Source organism: Hyaena hyaena, unplaced genomic scaffold (genome assembly GCF_003009895.1).
Source record: "Hyaena hyaena isolate Hyena2069 unplaced genomic scaffold, ASM300989v1 scaffold_219, whole genome shotgun sequence".
In the NCBI taxonomy this organism is placed as follows: domain Eukaryota; kingdom Metazoa; phylum Chordata; class Mammalia; order Carnivora; family Hyaenidae; genus Hyaena; species Hyaena hyaena.
This window is the reverse complement of record NW_024080850.1, coordinates 2076051-2098780: the sequence shown is the minus strand read 5'-3', so window position 1 is coordinate 2098780 and position 22730 is coordinate 2076051. Positions and strand designations below refer to the sequence as shown.

The following is a 22730-nucleotide window of genomic DNA, read 5'->3' as shown; positions in this document are numbered from 1 at the left end:
AGAAGTGCTTTAGTCAAGGCCCAACACTCTAGATTCCTAAGAGCCTCCTCTGCTCTAAAAGGTTCTCTAACCTATAAAGCAAAATGTCACTGTTCCCTAATTTCCTAAGGTACCCTTGTGTGTACTGGGAAGAATATAGAGGCAAAAATAAATTTGAAAATGTACTATTTGTAGAAATGCAACCTTGTGGATATGAGAAAAGTTCTCTGTTATGTGAAATTTCTCATGACATCTAGCATGTGGTTTACCACATTTATTATCTCCCAGTTGTCTTGAAGATGAAGGGCAGGTGACCTGCAACAAGGGAAGTCACAAGTAGGAGCCAGAAGTGAGCATGCACATGCACGCATGCACACACACGCATGCGTGTACATACGCATACTCTTATACTTGCCCTTTCAGTCATCTCCAGCTATAAGAGCTTCCCCAGCCTCCATGTGCTCTCTCGAGGCTGACTTCCTGGCGCACAAGCAGTTGGTCATTTCTGATTCAGACTGTGTATTGGCCTGCTACTCTCAATGATTGAACACATTTTTTTAGTGAGTAAATGATTAAAATGGTTTTCCTTTACCATTCTACTCTCAGGACTTAGTGATGTGTGCTAATTTGCAGATGGATGAGGTTGAACTAATAGGTTATCACTGAGATACAAGGCTTCATTGAGTAGGTGGCAGTGTTTTTATTTTTGGTTTTGTTTATTGATCACTACATTCTCTAAGTGTTCTTTATATTGCCTAGGAGTTTTTCAAACTTGGAGTAAATTATCAGTAAATGTTCCTTGGAGTCCTTGGATTTTTCAGGGGTGTCACAGGGCTGTGAGCTAAGCCTTACGAGAGCTGGGTAGCTCTTTATCTGCTCTCTGTCAGAAGGCTTTAATTTGAGGAAAGGACGTGCTACATAATTGGAAACACTGTTCTAAGCATCATTAAATAAAAGACATTTTTTTTAAAGCCCCCAGAGCAATAATATCTTTTCTAGCATGTATTCTTTCTCATTGAAAGCTGCTCCTGACAGTAAATACAGGAACTGTCTGGTCACATTTCCCTTAACCTGTGTTCCAGCTGCTGTCAGGTGTGACCTTTGGCTTTCCTCACAGCTTGAGGTGGTGCCTGGATACTAGCTGTGGAGGGCACTAGGGACAGCTATTCATTAGCTGTTCCTCCATCCTGGTCCTGTTGATCCCACACTTGCTTTCTATTCCTGCACTTTCCACATGAAAGAAATGTTTGGCTGCTGACTACTGGCCAGATCAAAAGAATACTTTTGGGGTGCCTGGCTGGCTCAGTTGGGAGACAATGTGACTTTTGATCTAGGGGTCATGGGTTTGAACCCCATGTTGGATATAGAGATTACTTAAATAAATAAACTTTTTTTTTTTAAAGGTTTTTTAATTTTTTTTATTTTTTATTTATTTCTAGGAGAGAGAGAGAGACAGCGTGAGCAGGGGAGGGTCAGAGAGAGAGGGAGTCACAGACTGAAACAGGCTCCAGGCTCTGAGCTGGCAGTCAGCACAGAGCCCGACGCGGGGCTCGAACCCACGAACCACGAGATCATGACCTAAGCGAAAGTCGGACGCTTAACCGACTAAGCCACCCAGGCGCCCCATAAATAAACTTTTTTTTATAAAGAGAGAGAATACTTTGTTTAGGCCTTGTAGAAAGATGCCAAGCTGCACATTGAACCAGGAGGCCTGTGCTTCACACATGGATCTCACCCAGAACCTGGAAACCACACAGTAGTAGGACAAGTGACTGTTGTCTTCTTCTGTGATCTTGCAGGCCTTCTCTAGGTGTTGAAAGATAAACGGACTATTGCAGAGCTGACTTTGGAGTAGATTTAAGAGAAGTATATATATAACACCTTTGCTTAGGGTGCCTGCAAAACGAAGTAGTAATTTAGGAAAGGTCCAGGTTTTGTAGGTAGATTTGGGTTTGAACCCTGGTCTTCCGCTTTCAGCCTTTGGCTATCACATTACCTTTCTGAGTCTGGGTCTGCGATTGTCAAATGGTCAGTCTCAAGGAGGTCAGAGAGAGGGGCGCCTGGGTGGTTCAGTCAGTTAAGCATCCGACTTTGGCTCAGGTCATGATCTCGCGGTTCGTGGGTTCGGGCCCCGCGTCGGGCTCTGTGCTGACTGCCAGCTCAGACCCTGGAGCCTGTTTCAGATTCTGTGTCTCCCTCTCTCTCTGACCCTCCCCTTTTCACGATGTCTCTCTCTCTTCAGAAATAAATAAACATTAAAAAAAAAAAAAAAGAGGTCAGAGAGATAATAGGCACCCAGTGTATTGGCTCCTCTCCCCATGGTAATGCTTAGCTCTATTGTTTCGTGGGTCAGTTTACTTAAACAGGAAATGGAAAGTAATTCAGTGACTGTTCCTTTGGCATCTCACCACTGCAAAACCCTTCTCTTTGTAGCTCTGGATTTACTGGACAAAATGTTGACATTCAACCCTCACAAGAGGATTGAAGTAGAACAGGCTCTGGCCCATCCATACCTGGAGCAGTATTATGACCCAAGTGATGAGGTAAGACCTGTGCTCCTGGTTGCTTCTGCAGTGATATCAGCCACCAGCAGCCCCAATCAGGGAATGACCAGATGTCATGCTTAGATTGACCTGAGAGGTGCATGGTGCCACACCTGGTCCTCTCAACAGCGCACATTGTCTGCTTTGATGACTAGTGCTGTCAGTATAGTTTGAAACCTCTCCCTACCCTACCCCCCAGGATTCTTGTAAATCTTAGAAAATTTCCTCCAGGCCACCTACAGCAGGGGTGGGGCAGGGGAAATGGATGGGTAATGGGGAGCACGGATAAAGAAGGCATCCAAGGCTAGAGACCACTGTTGTGGTCTGTGGCAGGAAGAGCCACCTGAATCAAAGTGCCTGCCCTGAGGGTGGAAAGGAGGTCAACTGCCTGTTTGGGGAGGGGCATTACAAAGTGAGGAGGTCAGCTTGGACAGTTCCCACTTTGGCTTGATGACATCATGGATGTTGTGCCTCCTTGGGATGGGGACACAAGAGCTAGCTGTGGTGAGTCTAGAGGTAGATGTGGCAGGCCTCTGGAGCGTGTCAGACATCCGGGTAAAGATACTTTGTATCATGTTCTCTGCAGGAAAGTCCCAGTTCCTTGGCTTCTTTGATTCTTCTGGAGCTTCAGTTTTAACTTTATTTTCTGGGTGGTAATGAAGAAAAGTGCAATATGAACCAAAGTTTGGATCTTTCTAGTTGAGAATCGGTCACAGAGAACAAGACTTCGTACACCTGTTTTAAATGGGGGTGGTAGGGGGGAGAACCAAGCAGAATGTGTTAATATTAAAGGGGGAAGTGGAAGAGGAAAGGGGAAAAGTATAAAAGTTAAAAGCTGATAAATGAAAGAGAAAGAAGAAACCAAAAAAAGTATTTCTCAATCAGCCCGCTTCCATCTCTATCCCCTCCCCTCAGAAATAATGGGGGCAGCTTGCAAAGATACCTACAACTAGTAAATAACAGGGAGGTAGGTGAGAGTGTAAGGCTTGGGGCACTGACTAGCCCATTGAGCCCCCCATGTCTTAACGGTGAGCCTGGGCAGTACCCTAAACCCAGTAGGACATATATAGGACACCAGTGTGACCCCACACATAGAGCTGTCCTTCAGAGAGGGCTAGCTACTTGTTTTTTTCTAATGGACATGAACCCTTTCCCCCATATCAAGAGAACAAAGCGTAGTGCAGAATTTGGGGTCCATGTTTCCTTATCCTAAAGGCCTGGTGTGAGGATCACATGGATAAAAATCTAGGAGTGCCTGGTGACAGCTGGTATCCTCATCAGATTAGTTCTGTTAACATGGCATTAGTTTGGGGGTACCTAAAAATCAAAATTTAAATAGTATCAATTGACTAATTTCCTTTTTTGTCCTGAGAATTCTTTGATATAGACATTTTAAATATGTACTTAAATAACCTTCTGATTATTTATAGGGTGTGCTCAAAAATAAAAACTTGCAGGAAACTACAACATAGATTACTTCGTAGTTTTATGACACAGTTACTAAGATTTTGGAATATTACCTTCCCAGTCTTAAATTTCTGTATTTAAATTTTTTAAAGAATAATGTTCATTTTGTTTAGCAAACATGTGCATTTCCTCCGTGATATTAATCTTCCTTACAGTTTCTTTTTTAATGACTCCATAATATTCATATGAAAATAACTATGATGTATTTCATGAAGTAGATTTATTTATCATCAGCTTTGATTGTATAAATGTACCACCATCACAACAGTAAATTTCTATTTTTCAACACTTAGTGCCTTAAAATTTTGAAAATTATTCTGGGATTAGTAATAATTTCAGAAAAGTACTCTTAAAGTGGATTTAGTTGCTCCCTTCGATTTACTGCAAGCTCCTATAAAGTGTGCCTTATGGAGTGCATAGGCAGGATGCTGGTTCATAGGTGCATGTCAAAGCTCTTGGGTTTTCACAGATGTCAGTGCCACTGTATACATTTCAGAGTCTAAGCCACAGCCATTTATGAGTCCATGTTTAACTCCGTCAGCCATAGCCACTCCTACTTACCCTGTGTCCTGTGCTCTCCTGCAGCCCGTTGCTGAGGCACCGTTCAAGTTCGACATGGAGCTGGACGACCTGCCCAAGGAAAAGCTCAAAGAACTCATCTTCGAAGAAACGGCCAGGTTCCAGCCGGGATACAGGTCTTAAACTTGTCAGGTACCTAGAGCTTTAGCCATATGATAAACCCTGGCTGTGGAGAGAGAATATAAATTAAACATTACTAAATGGAAAAAGGAATTTCCTTGAGCTCCATGTTTCAGCTTCATGCACTTAACAGAAAGGGTGATGGACAATGCAGTGATATCAGTAGGTTTTTAAAAACTGTGTGTTCCAAGAAAAAAAGAAACACAGATCTTGATTTTAGAGAACATATAGAAAGAGGAGAAGGAATTGTTTGAGAATTCTGGAGTGAGCAAAGGAGTGAGAGTTGTGTTGAACCCTGTAGAAATGAGCAGTAAAGAATTATAACCCAAGGCCTGAAGCATTTGCTGAGGAAATGCTTTGGACAGACTGACATGGGAGGGGCTGGAGGTGTTTTTCCACAGGCACCTGTGTCATATGCAGCATGCCTGCTAGTGGCTGTGGGGCTGCTGCGCCCACACTGGAACTAGAGGCTTTCTGAGGGCAGGTAGGGAAGAGTGGGTTCTGTGACAGTAGGCATCCGGTAAAACTCTTTCTTTGCTCCATTCTTTCCTGCCCTGTCCATTCTGTTTTCGTGTATTGGGATCTGGAGATGATGGTTCAGGCTGAGGGTTGACAGTACAAGGCTCAAAAGCAAAAGCTGCTTGAGGTGTTTCACAAGAGGACATATAACTGATCAGAGGGCATTAGAAGGGCCAGAGGGCAAAGCAGGTAGGGTTACTTGCAGATTAGTTAAACAGCAGGAAGTTGTTCCTGGTCTCCAGCTAAAGGAGCAAAAGAAAAACAGTGTTAGCCAGGGTCCTTGATCATCACACAGTGAGGGTGCTGGGCACCTGCTTTAACTGCAGCTATTAGAGCGTTACCCTCACTGAAGAGGGGTCAGGAGCCTCTACTGCCACTGATGTGGGGGATCTCTGGAGCCTGTAGCCACCATCACTATCCGTTGCCTCTGAAGCCAGGAGCCCCCCCACCTCCTAAAAAGTCCTGTGTCACTAAGAAGCAGAAAAAAGGAAACCTTGCTTTTCCTATGTGCCAGCCATTGGCAGAATCTCATCAGAAGCCAGTTGCCAATGAAGTTCAGCAGTGCATTTCACAAGCTCCAGCCCTGTCATTAAGAACAGAGGACAGGAGGGGCGCCTGGGTGGCTTAGTCGGTTAAGTGTCCGACTTTCGCTTGGGTCATGATCTCGCGGTTCGTGGGTTCGAGCCCCGCGTCGGGCTCTGTGCTGACTACCAGCTCAGAGCCTGGAGCCTGTTTCAGAGTCTGTGACTCCCTCTCTCTCTGACCCTCCCCTGCTCACGCTGTCTCTCTCTCTCTCCTAGAAATAAATAAAACATTAAAAAAAAATTTTTTTTTTTTTAAATAAAAAAAAAAGAACAGAGGACAGGGGAAGGGTAGAAAGGATCTGAGAATATGTGACCATATCAGCCACAGAAAGCCATAGAAACCAGAGTAAGGGTTGGGAACCATTAGGGAATACACTCTTCTAAAGTGTGGGGGACAGAAAATATGGTTTCCGTAAGAAGTCTGACAGGGAGGGTTGGAGAAGACTGGGTGGGAGATGAACACAGATCTATGAGCTTCCAGACCAGAGGCTAGAGGTTTGGATGAGGGCTGTGGAGGTGAAAAGCAGTGTGTTCAGGAGAGTGGAGGGAGCAGAAACTCTGAAAGACTTCACATTTCCTAACCCTAGCTTCCAGGGGCCAGGGGAGCTTAGCCTAGCACTGGATGTGTCCTAAAAGACGAACTCAAAAGTAAGTGACGTATGGAAGGGGCATGTGTTCACAGGACATTAGGACCGTGCTGGTTAACACTGGAGAAGTGTCTGAAGGAGAGAGAGAAGGTTGGGAAGGTCTTAGCAGGGGGCTGAGGAGGACAAAGTCTAGCAAGGGTTGGATTCTCTTTTCATACTTCACGGTGTCACAGTCTGTTAAACTATTTGTTATGTACTTATTGACAGAAAGTCAGTCTCCAGGACCTAGCCATTTTTACCCCTTGAGTCTCCATGGGTTCTCCTTCCTGGTCTCTCTGCTCACAGTGGAAATGATCTTCCCTCTCCCAGAGCCTGCTCTCCCTTCCCTGTGTCTGCACAAGGTCAGATCAGCTGCCTCCAGATTTTGTAGATAAAGTTTTATCTCACCCTTGACATGTAGAAGTTTGCTGACCACTGACCTAGAATATTGAGCCGAGCTATTTCAGTGCTTTTCTTCCTTCACAATCCCTTTAACAGTTTATTTTCCTGAAATCACTTGGTGGCCTGTTTTTACCCATCTTGTTCTGGTTTGAGCTCACACATACCACGTGCTTCCTCTGAGTCAGGTGCATGTTAGACTCCCTGGGTTAGCAGAACAAACAAAACTGAAACTGGCCTCAGAGGAGCACACAAAGGAGTAAGGAACAAAGACACACAGAACTGCCATGCATGTTTTTAGTGTAAAAGAGTACCCACGGCTGACACAATTAGCAGTTTTTCATCATTCATTTCTTCACCATTGAGTACTTCCTAATTCCAGGTAGGAAGGCAATAAAGATGAATAAGACCTAGGCTTTGCTTTCTAACAGCTTGATGGCAGGACACAGGTAGACAACAAGTAATCAGACACAGTGTCATGGGTGCTGTGCCAGGGTAGGTGTAGGCCCCAAAGATTGAGGAAGACCAGCATCAGAGTGCTGGGAAGGGAGCAGTCTGCTGTCTGGGGAGGCACTCAGCAGTATGAGGCCAGGGAATCAGGCCCGCATGGGCGACTGAAGCCCAGGCTTGCCAAGAAGCCCTCTTCTCCCAGACTGCTTCCAGTCCTAAAGCAGCAGGGCAAGTGATTCTAGGGCAGTAAGGATATTGGGTGACCTCAGAGAGCAAGCACTCTTGGGACCACTGGCCCAGCTGCTAGAGGAAAAAGGCAGTGCAACAGCCACGGAGAGGGGCAGGACAAAGGCAAGGATGCTCCTGCTGCTTTAGAACTGGGGCCTGTTACCAGATAGAAGGGTGGCAAGGACGGTCACTGTGTGTTTAGTTCACTTTATAGCCTGATTCCCCCCCCCCAACTTTTTGTTACTGAATTATAATTGACATAACAATCTTAGCTTCAGGTGTAAGCATAATGATTCGTTTTATACATTACTTCCACTGTTTTTTAAATTACAATTTTCAACTATTCTGAAAAGTTGAGTTTTACAGTAGAAACCCACATTCTCACTACCTGGATTCTGTGATCAAAAGGATCACCTCAATAGACCTAGTTACTTACAATGTTTTTTAAATTACAGTTTTCAAAAATAAATAAATAAATAAATTACAATTTTCAACTACTGTGAAGAGTTGAGCTTTACAATAGAAACCCACATTTCCACCACCTAGATTCTGTGATTAACACTTTTCTGTGCATGCTTTCTCACATATCTGTTCCATCTGTTCCTCCATCTACTTACCAATCTATTTTATTTTTTTCTTATGCATTTCAAAGGAGGGTGGCAGCATCAGGACTGACTTATAATACAGTCACCTAGAATATAAAAGTGAATCCAGAGGAAGGTGGAGCTAGGGGCATCCATCAAATTCTGGGAAGGTTTGATAATCACAGCAACAAGTCAGCACACAGCTTGTGTTTATGATTAAGGAAACTGAAGATGCACATGTTTAAGCTAAGCATTTTGCTGAAGATTGTATGCTGGCAGCAAAATTTGGAAGGCCTGGGTCTTTGGGACCAAGAATCCCATTTTCTTGTAAGCTTTCCACACTGTCTTGGAGTAGTTCTGTGCCCTGGAAAAGGTCAAGGAACTCATTCACAAAACTGTGCAGCAGTTTCACAGAGTTCCCAGCCTATAGCATTGAGATGAGAAGCTACAAACTGGAGAGTCAGGGAGATGCAGGTGTTGGGAGCATACAGGAACATTAGAGACAGGTGATGTTGACTGCCCAGCTACAAAGGAAAGAGCTGAAAAACATGCCCACACAGGGCCTCAGAGGACAGCCATGGGACCCCTTTGTGGGCAGTGGGGATGACAAAGACTACTGCAGAGGAAGTCCCTTCTTGCTGGGTCATAGGCTTTACTGATACCCTGAGTGGTCTTAAAGGATCAAAGTGTGTTCATTGTATTTTGTTTAAGTGGGTCAGTTTTAGAAATGTGTCCACTAAAAAGTTAAGAATGTGTACATGGTTAACTTTGTGACAAACCTCCTGTTCTCAGAGGCTGGTGAAGATAAGTACCTGACTTTCTCCCTCATCTCCCTGTTGGTGAATTTTCTCAGGTAGATTGGTTAATTTTCTCTCAGCCGGTAGGTTTGGCTGCAGTTCAGAACAGCATCCCTCTAGAGGGAGGTCATTTCCCATCTCTGAGTCCCATCTCCCCATCACAGAGTGGGGTTATAATATGCATCCTTCCTGCCCTGACTCTTGAGTGGTAGGTGAAAGCCATCTTGTCCAAAAGTGCATTGTGAAATAACGGAGTGACATTCTGCTAGATCATGCTAGCAAACATTTCACAACAATAGGGTCTCCCTAAAGAAAAGGTCTATTTTATTTGCATTTTGACACCGTTACCTTCCCAGCCATCTCAAGCAGGCTTCTTCAGAACAGGAACACAGAACATGACTGGGGTGGTAATGTTTTCACTTCTCGCTAGGGTGATACAAAACTAACAGAGACCTGGGGAGGAACTTAATTCATTACATATGGATGCCTTAGGCAGTGGTTCTCAAAAGTGTGGTCCATCTATGCCTTACCTGCTAGCAATCTGTGTTTTAACAAGCTCTGCAGAGGATCCTGATGCTCGTCCTTGAGAACCTATAAAAGGTTAGAGTGAGTTTGATTTGTAATGTAATCTCTTCAAGGAAAATAGAGCTACCACAGTAATCAGGGAAGATGTGTGCTACTTGTACTTTGATAGTGTGATGCTCCTGGCGGACTTCTTGCAGGAGACCTATATGCAGACATCTGGAGAGCCAGGTGGGTTCTGTCAAGTACAATAAATGAACTAAGGCTAGCTCCAGAATGCCACCTGCTGCCTTTCAGGGTACTGTCCTGGAGGCCTAGTGGGGAAATAACTGTCCGATCACCTCTGACCTGCACAATGAGAACCATCTTTTTGCCCATGGGAACCAAGCCACAGTTCCCTGCCTCATCGGAATTCAGGCCTGCTAACTTCATACTTCTACCAGCACTTCATTTTTGCCTTGTTTTGTCGCAGTCAGCCGAAACTTGAGCATTAAAACAGCACACTTGACACTGTGTGGTTGATTCTATCCTACCTGGTCATCCAGAGAGGAAAAGAAACTTGCTAAGAATAGGAGGCAGCAAGGGTGCTTGTCTGGCTCAGTTGGTGAAGCACTTGACTCTTGATCTCAGAGTTGTGAGGTTGAGCCCCATTTTGGCCAGAGATTATTAAATAATAATAATAGTACTAATAGAATAGGAGGCAGCTGACAAGCATTTTGCATAAATGTGTATCCTTTACAAAGACCTTCAGATTTTGTTTTTCACCGTTGGAGTGGCAGGTATCGTAGTTAATAAAATGCATCTTGGAAACATGGAGTGCATGCGGGTGTGTACCCTTGTCACGGAAACATCCTCTGAGCTATCCCAAGAAGAGACGCCCACAGACTAGAGGCAGAGCCTGCCTCTTAGGAGCTGCCCTGTGGTGCATAGGCCAAGTGGTTCCAGGTGAAACGACCTTATTGTAGGAATATTTTCTCCTTTGCTTTTTTTTTTTCCTTCACTTTTCCAGTTTTTGTAATGGTGTTGGTTCATTCTTTTCACTTCTCCACTTCCCTAATAGCTGCTGCTAATGTTGTTTTAACGTGGGTCATTCTTAACTCATAGGCTTGCCTGTTTGTTTTTCAATAGGACAAGGGCTCAGAGGACTGGACGTGCTCAGACATCGGTGTTGTTCTTCCCAGTTCTTGACCCCGGTCCTGTCTCCAGCCCGTCTCGGCTTATCCACCTTGACTCCTTTGAGCCGTTCGGAGGGGCGGTTTCTGGTAGTTGTGGCTTTTATGCTTTCAAAGAATTCCTTCAGTCCAGAGAACTGTTCCTGGCATCCCTGTGTGTGTCACCCACCGGTGACCTGTGGCAGTATGTACTTTCAGTGCACCTACTGCTTACCGTTGCTTTAGTCACTAATCGCTTTCTGGTTTGAAAGATGCAGTGGTTCCTTCCTCTTCTGAATCCTTCCTAGGTGACGCCCTGCTGACCCATGCAGTCACACCAGAAATAGTTCATTCCAGATTGGCTCTCGTCACTGGCATCTCACTTTATGATAGGGAAGGCTACTACCTAGGGCACTTTAAGTCAGTGACAGCCCCTTATTTGCACTTCACCTTTTCACCGTAAGTGTATCCCCAGAGCAGGAGTATGTGGAAACACCTGGAATGACGTTGCAGCCTGCGGTGAGTGCTCCCGTCTCGGGAATCTTTGGGGGTGCTTGCCCGTGTCTTTTCTCATATCATGTTAGTCACTAACATATTTAAAGTCTGTGCTATTTGCCCAGCTTTTAGGAAACTCAATCATTTTTCTAAATAAAAGAAAGACGTACTGCATCCCGCAGCCTCACTCTGTAGATTTATTGTGGTTACTTGTACCATTTACAGAGGTATAACACTTGCCAAAATGTGTTATCTGCAGTACTGTTTCCAAGGCTTATGCAAAAAGATGTAAAGTGGCAGCTGCACTCGGGATTTAGTGAGAGATGTACACGGGTCACAGCAGGGTGCTAAGGAGAGGGTCTGGAGAAGCAGCCAGCAGGCCACCCGGATGTCACGGGCAGAGCTCCACACACAGGTGTATGTATACCCCCGAGCTACATCGTGTGGTGTGCCACATCCAGTGTAACCACATTCAATGCCTCAGGATTTAGCAGAGAGGAGCCCTGCATCTTTAAATGAGAAAGTGTACAATTCTTTTTCCTCCTACAGCATGTCAGCATCTCAAGTTCATTTTTCAACCTACAATATAACAATTTGTAATAAAGCCTTCATGAGCTCATGACGTGAAGCACTGTTCTGTCATCAAGTACTCTCAAATGTTTCTGATACTGCTGAGCTAAGACCATGAGAAAAAGCTAGCACTAAGTCATGTTTGGAGCCCTATCCCATATTATTCTGATCTCTTTAAGTATTTGTTCCTGCCACTGCACACTGTGGCGTTGACTTGGTGTTCTGTCCCAGTGCGGTGCCTCCTCTTGACTCCCCCACTGCTCTCTGTGGTGAGAAATTTGCCTTGTTCAATAATTACTGTACCCTCGCATGACTGTTACAGCTTTCTGTGCAGAGATGACTGTCCAAGTGCCACATGCCTATGATTGAAACGAAAAATTTATTGTTACCTCTGAGTTTGTGTTCCACGGAAAATGCTACCCAGCAGATCACTTAGGAAAAATAATTCTATTTTTAGCTTTTTATTTCTCAGCTGTCCTTTTTTTCTTGTTTGATTTTTGACAGCAATGGAGAATGGGTTATATAAAGACTGCCTGCTAATATGAACAGAAATGCACTTGTAATTCATGGAAATAAATGTACATCTTTGATCTTCATATTCATGTTAAGATTCAGTGTTGATTTCCTCTGGATCAGCGTGTCCAAGTGGACAGTCAGCTTCAGTTTGTGCTTGGAGCAGAAACGCTTGTGGGCCTCCCCTTCCCATCCGGGCACTGCCCCGACACTGGTTTACATAAAATGATGTAGAAGGCATTTTTGTAGGATCCTAGTTTCCCTCTGCACAGCAGAGAATCAACTCTGACGTGTTTCATTACTCAAATCATAGGTCTGAAATTCCATCAAACTATGATGAAGAAGCCCAAATGTCTCAGGTTGAATTCTCTGGTTCTTTCTAAAGAGGGCGTGCCTATGTGCCCCAGACCTCCTGCTGAGCACGACTGGGTGTTAGGAAGGGCTGCCCAGTGTCACTTGGCCCACACCACCTGGCCCAGGGTGCTGGTGCTCACACCTCACAGGCTAACGAAGGATTGCGGACTCCGCCTCAGAGATCAGAACATATCTAGATTCTTGCCCAAGAAAAACGAGGTTTTTCGCTTCATGCTCAGAGCTGCCGTGGAAAGATCTGCACGGCACTGAGAGGATAGAGGTTTGACTGTTACCTGATACATTGATGAGTCAGTTTCCATTTTAAAAGGAGCCTTGACAGTTTTCCTACTCTTTTTCTTTGTACTTTTTAAATGGAATGTTAGTATTCTTAGGAGGTTAATCTGTAGTCCTCTAACCAGAAAGCCATAGCCTTGGTTACTAATACCTGAGGACTGTGGGCTTTCCCAGCCCCTCAGCGGTACTGTGGAGTCAGATTGGCATGAAACCACTAACTGCGTTCCAGCATCACTGTAGCCGTAAGTTGTGTGCTTTTTTAATCATGTCAAACTTGGCTTAACAGGTCAGAGGCTTGTCCTAATCAAGGTACCTGTGAAAAGTACTAGCTATTATGTGTGATAGGCTCATCATTTGGATCTTCATTTGGATCTTCTTAACATCTTTAAAAATGTCCCGATTAGGTCATCCAAATTATATTGGTGACACTGAATGCCTCCATTCTTAGTAAGCTCAAATAAGCTTTCAGACTAATGGCTTTTTTTTGGTGTCTAAAAAGCAAGCAAAAAATTCCTGTTGAAACATTCCAGTCTTTTCATTTAGTATGAAACAAAATACCTAACTAAGCCAGTGGAATGAATTTGAGAGAACTCGTGACTGTGCTGACACAAGTCTTCAGAGCTAATGGAGACACGCAGACCACTCTGCTGCATGGATAGAAGAATATCGTGGTGTTTGTGCGCAGTACACAGTGCGTGGTGTGGCCACAGTCCTGCTGCTGCAGGCACAGGCGATGGGTGTGGAGGGTCCTGTCAGCTTTTGGAGCCACACGTGGCTTGTCAGTGGCTCAGTCTACATAAGGAGTCACCAAGGTATACTGCCCACGCCACATGCCACATAATGTTCAGACCATTCAGAGGAGACTGTTTTACCTTTATTTGCTTATATGTTAATACGGTTTTTAAATTGGTAACTTTTATATAGTATGGTAACAGTATGTTAATACACACATACATATGCACACATGCTTTGGGTCCTTCCATAATACTTTTATATTTGTAAATCAATGTTTTGGAGCAATCCCAAGTTTAAGGGAAATATTTTTGTAAATGTAGTGGTTTTGAAAATCTGAGTAATCCTTTTGCTTATACATTTTTAAAGCATTTATGCTTTAAAATTGTCCTGCTGGTGTTTGAAATATGATAACTCCTATAGTGCGGATGAGAAGCATGTAACAGTAGATATGTGGTTTCTCTCACTGTAATCCAGCTCGGCATCATGGATCGGAAATGACTGAGAATCCAGAGGGAATTAATTCTCTGGGGTTGCACCAGGTTTACCTGAAGCTCGTTGCCTTTTTTGTGCTGTTTATCCGTGTAGAGCACTCGAGAAAGTTCTGAAACTGCTTTGTAACTGCTTTGTACTGTTGGTGCCTTCTTGGTATTGTACCCCAAAACTCTGCATAGATTATTTAGTATAATGGTAAGTTAAAAAAAATGTTAAAGGAAGATTTTATTAAGAATCTGAATGTTTATTCATTATATTGTTACAATTTAACATTTATTTGTGGTATTTGTGATTTGGTTAATCTGTATAAAAATTGTAAGTAGAAAGGTTTATATTTCATCTTAATTCTTTTGATGTTGTAAACGTACTTTTTAAAAGATGGATTATTTGAATGTTTATGGCACCTGACTTGTAAAAAAAAAAAAAAAACTACAAAAAAATTAGAATCATTAAATTGTGTCCCTGTGTTACCAAAATAATATAGTACTGTGCATGTATAGTTTAATTGGAATTTCATATGTGAAAATATGAAATCGTCTATGCCTTTATTACAATGCTTCCCAAGTATGTGTGTTTGTATTTTGACTTTGCTTACAGTAATCACTGATAGAACCATAAGCTGGTGCTCTGGAGGTCAGTGGGATTTTAGTACTCCATCAGGTTTTCCAGATTGTTCTTCAGACACTTGGCTATAGAGGGGGGAAGAAGGCAGTGCTGGGAGTCCTGACACAGCACCCATGTGCATCTCTTCTCATCTTCCTACACTTCAGCCACTGCTGCCAGGGCAGGTGTCCTTGGCAGCCTCTTTTCTCAGGTCAGGATGTCATGAATGTATTAGGGACTCTCAGACATTTGGTTCTTCTTAATTTGGGGCGTCATACAGTGACTTATTTACAGGCCAGAAACACTGGAAATTTTTCTGGTTTGGTGGTGTAGAAAGAATACAGGCTTTGGGCCCATAAATCTGGGTCCAAAACCTGCCCTCTGCTTATAACTGCAGCTGGCTTCCGGCCAGTCATTGTACTGCTCTGTGCTTCAGCCCGTATGCCCAGACCTTTGACTGTAAATTGGAACCTTGCATGTCATAAAGATTATACAAATATATTTTAAGTTTCTAGCCTAGTAACTCAAAACAAGTAGTAAGTGGAAGATCTTCCTAAATGATTTATTTGTTTTTGTCTACGAACCGAACTTTCTGTTCACCTGAGAGGGAGCACCTGTCTGAAACTTTCTTCAGGGAAGTGAGCTGATCTCACCTAAATTGATAGGTATTTGAAACGCTCATGGGATGATCACATTCACTTTCCCTCTGAGAAATTAACACCCTTTGTTTTGTCCACATCCTACAGAAATCAATTATCATGATCATCTTCCTTATTCAGCACAAGGTATTAGTAATTATATTTTTTCTGCATTAATTATGAGGAGCTCCTTACCTTAGCAGTAGTGCAGCCATCCCAGCTGGCAGCATAGACTCACATCTTGGTTTTCTGTATTTAATCAGAACCAGAGTGTTCAGAGCTGACTGGTGGTCACAGAGCAGCTCTCTGAGAAGAGCAGAAGCCAAGCCCAGGTCACAGGGTTACAGACAAGGTGGAGGCAGGTGTAGACCCACCTGGAACCTCAAGTGTGCAGGAGGGAGAGGGACCGGGTGTGTCCACAGGGGAGTATGAGGGGAAGGCTTTTTGTAGGTGGCTTGACCGTATTTGAGTCTGAGGAGGGATAGACAGGACAGTGTTGCTGGGCTTCACAGGGCCGAGGCCCAGGTAAGGGGTGGGCCAAGTAGGACATGGCACAAGGGGCTCCTTTTCGGAGCCTGGCACCAAGGAAAGCTGAAGACCAAAGTGCTTTGACGGAAATGTAGAGAGGAGGAAATGGAAAGAGGCTGTGCCCCATGACAGGTCTTTTTCAGGTCAAGTGGGAAACAGGGCCTCTGTCAAGAAAAAGGAAGAGGCAGCCTGAGAAGTGGAAATGAGCAGAATGCCTGTCTCTGTGAGGCCCTGATTGAGGTGATGCCCAGAAGTCTGTCGTGAAGTACTGATCCGTGGGGCTTGACTGTTCTTCCCATGCAGCAGTGTCATCAGCTGGGTTTGCAGGGTTGGGCAAGATGGCCCATGGAGTCCGGGGGGAGGCCATGACGTGATGGGAACACAAGATCCATCACATGTTGGGTATAGAGATGCTTTTCTCTTTTCATTTCTTGGCCAGAAGAGCAGGGAAGCCATCGCCCCTTTTTTAGTAAGACTGAAGGGTGACAAAGCCTCTTATCAGCTGTGGAAATAGTGGGAGGACAGGGAAGTCATGTCTTGGGTGTGAAAGAAGGGATGAGATGTGCAGGGGCCCGGGCACGTGAACACCAGGCCCAAAAGTTTTGGGCCCAAGCTGCATATGGGCAGCATGGGCACGTGAGCTAGCTGTCTCCTCACAGAGGGTCACCAAGCTGACAAACCACCTAGGGGAATCAGGGACCCATAGCTCCATTACCACTCCCAGAAATCCTTGCTCCCCTTTTTCCCTTTCTAAACCCTAGACCTTGCCGTTACTTCCTTCCTTAGCACTACCACACTAAAGTATTCCCATTCCGTGGGGAGCCAGCTGGCTTATAGGCTAGAAGATGTAGAGTTTCTGAGATTGAGCCAGCCACCCCGGGGGGAGAAGGACACTAGTGCAAGCAGGGCATGGATGGGGATGTGGGAAACCAGCTACAGGGATCCAGTGCTGACATTTATTTTAGGAACTGTTTTTTGTAAGAGCTTTTGAAAGTCTTTGCTGTGTGCACACATCCGACACAGCAGTGATTTTCAAATATTTTAGTCACCAGAACCCTTTTGTGAAATCACAATTTGCCTATTTGGAGTAAGCAAGGGTGGGGCTACCCAGCACCTTCCCTGTCACCCTCCCATGGGTAGCATCATGCTTCTGCCCTAGAGGACTCAAAAATGGAGCAAGTGCTACAAAAGGCTGGGAACAAAAAAGCAGAACAAGGCCCTGGTGACAGCACTTCACGGTGGTCAGGGGTGGACCCACAGCTCGAGAGTTACCAGCAGGAGTGTCCGGTGGGTAGGTTCAGTAAGGTATCCTGAAAGTGCAGGAAAATGAAGACCACTGGGGAAGTACAAGTAAAGTTGGGGTGGGGCAGTAGATAAGAAAGACGAGCTTGTAAGCCAGTGGGGAACAAAGCCGGGGCTGACGCTGGGCTCCGCTCGGGCGAGTGCCAGGCACCCACTGCGCGCAGTGAGTATTGCAGAGAACAAAACAAGCAGAGCTGCCCTCGTGGTGCCCATCCCATGGCAGAGAAGACAGGCATGAAATTATAAGGTAAAAACCACAAAGAGTCCAAGTGCTTAAAGAAGAGCAAACAAGAATGAGAGGTGCCAACTGGCGCAGCTTTAGAAGAGGCACCGGCACTGCTAGATGGAAAAGTCCCTAAGGCTGTAAAGACAGCTGCATTGGCTCGGAATGGAAAAATGCCAGAAGGGAAATGCTGGACCAAAGCAGGTTTCAAAAAGGAAGGAGTTGCACCATCAGTGATGGCCTGCCTTAGGAGAGCACCACGGGGACAGTGTTTGCTCTTTGGGCCCCTGACAGCGGGACGGTGCCCGGCAGCGAGCACAGGACGAGGAGGAGTCACAGGAGGCCCCAGGCTGCCAGAATTCATCCCCAAAAAGAGCAGTAGCTACTGCCAGCAATATGCAGATGAGACAAAGTATCTTAGTAAAATGAGAAGGACAAAAAAGGCAGATGATGTCATGACAGAAGAGGAAACAGGGCGCCTCAGCTCCTGCTCTGTACTGTTCTTCCTCAGAGATGAATGCCAGGGTGCATGTGCGTTCATTTCTGCGGCCACTCTCAGGACTGGGGACCGGGACTCTGCGAGGGAGGGGCAGGGGCCAGCCCTGGGTGAATTCTGCGCAATTTGTTTTCAGTGTTTATTTTGAGAGAGAGTTGTGTGTGCATGCACAAGCGGGGAGAGGGGCAGAGAAAGAGAATCCCAAGCAGGCCCTGCAGTGCCACCACAGAGCCCGACACAGGGCTTTACTCCTGAAACGTGAGATCATGACCTGAGCCAAAACCAGGAGTCCGATGCTTAACAACTGAGGCGCCCAGACGTCCCCGATTTAGGATTTAATTCTGTCTGTAAGAACAAGTCAGACTCCAGGCATGTCTTCCCCTTTCTCAGATGTGGCCATGAGACTCAGCAGACAGTGGACACACCATTTAATAGCTGACTCCCTCCCCAAGTGTAGTGTGCGGCTGCGCTGGCCTGGGGCTGCAGAGAGCCCACCAAGCCGGCCCAGACACCCCCTTCACTCCCCTCTGTGTTGCTCACGTTTCCCATGTGCTGTAGATGAGGCTGCATGTGTGTGCAAGCTCCCCTGTCTGAATGTAAGAGCATGCCATCATCAAGGTGGCCTGCCCTACCTGAGATGGGAGAATACAGGTGTCCCCCGGCAAGAGCAGCTCCCCAAAGGAAGGCAGATGCGCCCCCCACCACCCAAGTGGCCGCTGTCAGAGATGCCCTAAACTCGACCCCACTGCTGAGTAGCCAAGGGGCTTCAGGCAAAGCCATGTGGGCCCTAAGTCTCTGAGGGTGGAACTGGGGTGGCAGCGCCTGCCTCCCACTGACCCCTAGGACTCAGGAGGACAAGTGTGCCCTGGGCCTGCAGCAGGTGCTGCACCAGTCAGTGCTCTCCTTCCCCTTTTCCTTTTTTGTTCGTTCAGCATTAGGTTTGTTTCTCCTTGGAGGTAACAGGTACCCATTTCTGGTTCTGGGGGGGCCTCGCCAGGCCCCTTAGGGAGCCCCCTCCACCCTGGTCCTTGACAACACGTCCCTGCCTGCATCACACCTTGAAGGCAGCCACCGGCCTCGGGAGTCAGGTCACAGTGATCTCCCTTGTACAGAAGGCCCCGATCTTGCTCCCTGCGAACTGCCCCGCCCACTGACCCCATGCCCTTCTGGGCTGGGCCCTCTGCACCCAGCCCCAAGGGTGAATTTGCAGCGTGTGCCCAACCCGATGTTATTACAAAGTGGAGGATGGAGGAGAGGCCTGAGACGCCCTGAGGCCCAAGGCCTCAGAGCAGAGAAGTGAAGTCCTTCCTGTAAAGCACCCTGCCACTCAGGCTGACAGTCCTACTGTCCCCAAGATTCAGGTAGCACTCTTGGTACACAGGAAAATTTCTAAAATGCAGCTGACAGGTCTCAAGAGGTTTAATATTTTGTGTCGCTGTGGCAGCTGGAAAAGAGCAACCATTACAGTTACAAAACATGGTGTGGAAGATGCCGTATGTACGATGGGGAAGGCTGCAGACCGGTGCTGAGAATTCCAGGTCATTCTGTATCTCTTTCCATTGCTGCTTTCTTGCGTTTACTCTGTGCAAAAAGCAGAACTTGTGCTGTATTTATGATCGCGTTTTGCTCCCCAGGACTCTAATTCATGCATTAAATTCAGAAAGCAGTTGGGGGGACGGGGTGATGGGCATGGGGAAGGGCACTTGTGGGGATGAGCACTGGGTGTTATATGGAAACCAACTTGACAATAAACTCTCTGTAAAAATAAATAAATAAACAAATAAGCACTCTTTTACTTCCCAAAAAAAAAAAGCAGTTAACTTACCCTTGCCAGAATCCTCTTGGGTCCTGAGGCACCTGTATCTCTCACTGGTGGTTCTCAAACCAGCCTGATGACTTCCTGACCCCTGCACCTCCTGAGAGCTCCTTGCCTTCAAATCTGGCCATTCAGTCCCCTTTGTTCTTTTCCTTAGTTTTTTTTTTTTTTTTTTTAGTAGACTTTATTGTTTTTAATAGTTTTGGATGGACAGAATAACTAGCTAGCACGCAGAGCTCCGTGTACCCTCTCTCCCCTCAGTATCCCTGTTCCCCTTTCCCCTCCCCCTCATGGCTGGCAACCACAGATCTTTTTGTTCTGTAATCTCCATACTTCTGCTTTGTCCAGAATATCATGTAATTCGTAATATACAGAATTGGCCTCTTTCATTTAGCAATGTGCATTTAAGGCCACTTAATATTTGTTTATGGCTTGATGGCTCATTTTTCCTCCAGTTTCACTGAGATTTAATTGACAGATAAAATCGTGTGTGTGTATACAATGTGTACAACATAATTCAAAATACATTTACTTCGGGGCGCCTGGGTGGCTTAGTCGGTTAAGCGTCCGACTTTCGTTTAGGTCATGATCTCGCGGTTCGTGGGTTCGAGCCCCGCGTCGGGCTCTGTGCTGACTGCCAGCTCGGAGCCTGGAGCCTATTTCAGAGTCTGTAACTCCCTCTCTCTCTGACCCTCCCCTGCTCACGCTGTCTCTCTCTCTCTCTCCTAGAAATAAATTTTAAAAAAAATATTAAAAAAAAATACATTTACTTCATGGAATAATCCCCACTCTCAGGTTAATACATCCATCAACCTCACACAGTTACCGTGTGTGTGTGTGTGTGTGTGTGTGTGTGTGTGTGTGTAGTGGCAACACTTAAAGTCTACACTTAGTAAGTTTCAAGTATACAACACAGTAACTATAGTCACCATGCTGTGCATTACATCCTGAGAACCCCTTCATCTTATAACTTGAGCTTGTGTCCTTTGACCAGCATCTCACCATTTCTCTCACCTCCCAGCCCTTGGTAATCATCACTCTACTCTGTTTACAACAGCACGTTTCTTTTCATCACCAAATAATATTCCATTCTATGGGTATACTGTATCTGCCCATTCACCTGTGAAGAGCATCTTGGTTACTTCCTATTTGGGGCAACTATGAATAAAGTTGCTATAAACCTTCCTAGGCAGGTTTCTGTGTGGACATAAGTTGCAACTCATTTGGATAATACCTATCCAGTAGTGTATGATTGCACCAGACACATATATTTTAAGGAAGAAATGATATGAATTCTCTATTACAATCTCTTCAGAAAATAGAGGGAACATATCTAACTGATTCTATTGAGGTCAGCATTACCCTAATGTACCAAAATCAGGTAAAGATACTGCAACAGAGGAAACTACAATATCTTTCATGGCCATAGATGCAGAAATGTTCAAGAAAATATTGGAAGATCAAATCCCACAATATTATAGGGGTGCCTGGCTATCTCAGAGGAGCATGCAACTCTTGATCTCAGGGTTGTAAGTTCAAGCCCCACATTGGGTGTAGAGATTACTTAAAAGTTTTAAGGATTGCCTGGGCGGCTCAATCGGGTAAGCATCAGACTTCGGCTCAGATCATGATCTCATGGTTTGTAGGTTCGAGCCCCGCCTAGGGCTCCGTGCTGACAGCTCAGCCTGCTTCAGGATCTGTGTCTCCCTTTCTGCCTTCCCCCACTCATGCTCTGTCTCTCTCTCTCAAAAAAAATTTTTTTTAAATTATAAAATCTTTCTTTAATTTTATTTATTTGTTTTTATTTCTAGGAGAGAGAGAGAGGCAGCGTGAGCAGGGGAGGGTCAGAGAGAGAGGGAGTCACAGACTGAAACAGGCTCCAGGATCTGAGCTGGCAGTAAGCAGAGCCCGACGCGGGGCTCGAACCCACGAACCGCGAGATCATGACCTAAGCGAAAGTCGGACGCTTAACCGACTAAGCCACCCAGGCGCCCCTAAAAATAAAATCTTTAAGGGCACTGGGTGACTCAGTCAGTTGAATGTCTAACTCTTGATTTTGCCTCAGGTCATGATCCCAGGGTCATGGGATCAAGCCGTATGTCAGCTCCATGATCAGTGTGGAGGCTGCTTGGGATTCCCTCTCTCTCTCCTTCTGCCCCTTTCCCCTGCTCATTATTATTTCTCTAAAATAAAAAAAAAAAAAAATGAGCACCTGAGTTGTTCAATCAGGTAAGCATCCAACTTTTGGTTTTGGCTCAGGTCATGATGCACGGTTCATGGGTTGGAGCCCTCCATAGAGCTCTGTGCTAACAGCACGGGGCCTGCCTGGGATTCTTCCTCTCTCTCTCTCTCTCTAAATAAACATGAAAAAAATTTTTAATCTTTTTAAAAAAGAATTACATACCCACGACAAGGTGGAATATATTTCACCTGGCATGCAAGGCTGGTTCAACATTAGGAAATCAATTAATGTAATCCATCATATTAACAAGCTAAAAAAGAAAAATCACATGAGCATATCAATAGATGCCTGATGCGGAGCTCAGACTCATGAACCATGAGATCATGACCTGAGCCAAAGTTGGACACCTAACTGACTGAGCCAGACAGGCACCCCATAATGTTTATTCATTTTTGAGAGAGCTTGAGAGTGGGTGAGGGCAGAGAGAGAGGAAGACAGAGAATCCAAAGCAGGCTCCGTGCTGTCAGCAGAAAGCCTGATGCAGGGCTCAAACCTGTGAACCACAAGCTCATCCTGAGTTGAAGTCAGATGCTCAACCAACTGAGCCACTCAGGCGCCCCCAAAAATAAAATCTCTAAATTTCCTGTCCAGCAATGCCAACATCTCTGCTGTAGCTGAGCCTGACTCTGATGCCTGCTTTGTCTCTTCAGATGGTGCCTTTCCTTTAGCATGCGTGTAAGTTTTTTTTGTTGTTAAATGTCAGACATCTTTTGGGTAATAGAACTGAGATAGACAGCATTTTAGTGAGAGGTTTTTATGTTTTTCTGGCTTAGAGTTGGGCTCAGAGGCTGAAATTTCCTCTCCTGTCCTTGTTTGTGTTTCCCCTGTTGTACTTGGGTTTCCCTAGAGACTCCTTCTTCAATAGAACCAGCCTTGCAGTT

The 22730-nt window shown here is 45.3% G+C and overlaps 1 protein-coding gene across 2 annotated transcripts in view; it reads left to right on the top strand.

The window, feature by feature from the left end:
- MAPK1 (mitogen-activated protein kinase 1) overlaps nt 1-14480 on the top strand; it is a 106010-nt gene extending 91530 nt beyond the window's left edge. For both annotated transcript variants that reach the window (XM_039242860.1, XM_039242861.1), the window contains exons 7-9: nt 2413-2522; nt 4575-4700; nt 10526-14480. In XM_039242860.1, the coding sequence (XP_039098791.1) occupies nt 2413-2522; nt 4575-4691 (227 nt within the window). In that variant the 3' untranslated portion in view covers nt 4692-4700; nt 10526-14480. The remainder of the gene's footprint in view (nt 1-2412; nt 2523-4574; nt 4701-10525) is intronic.
- Nucleotides 14481-22730: the final 8250 nt, after the last annotated feature.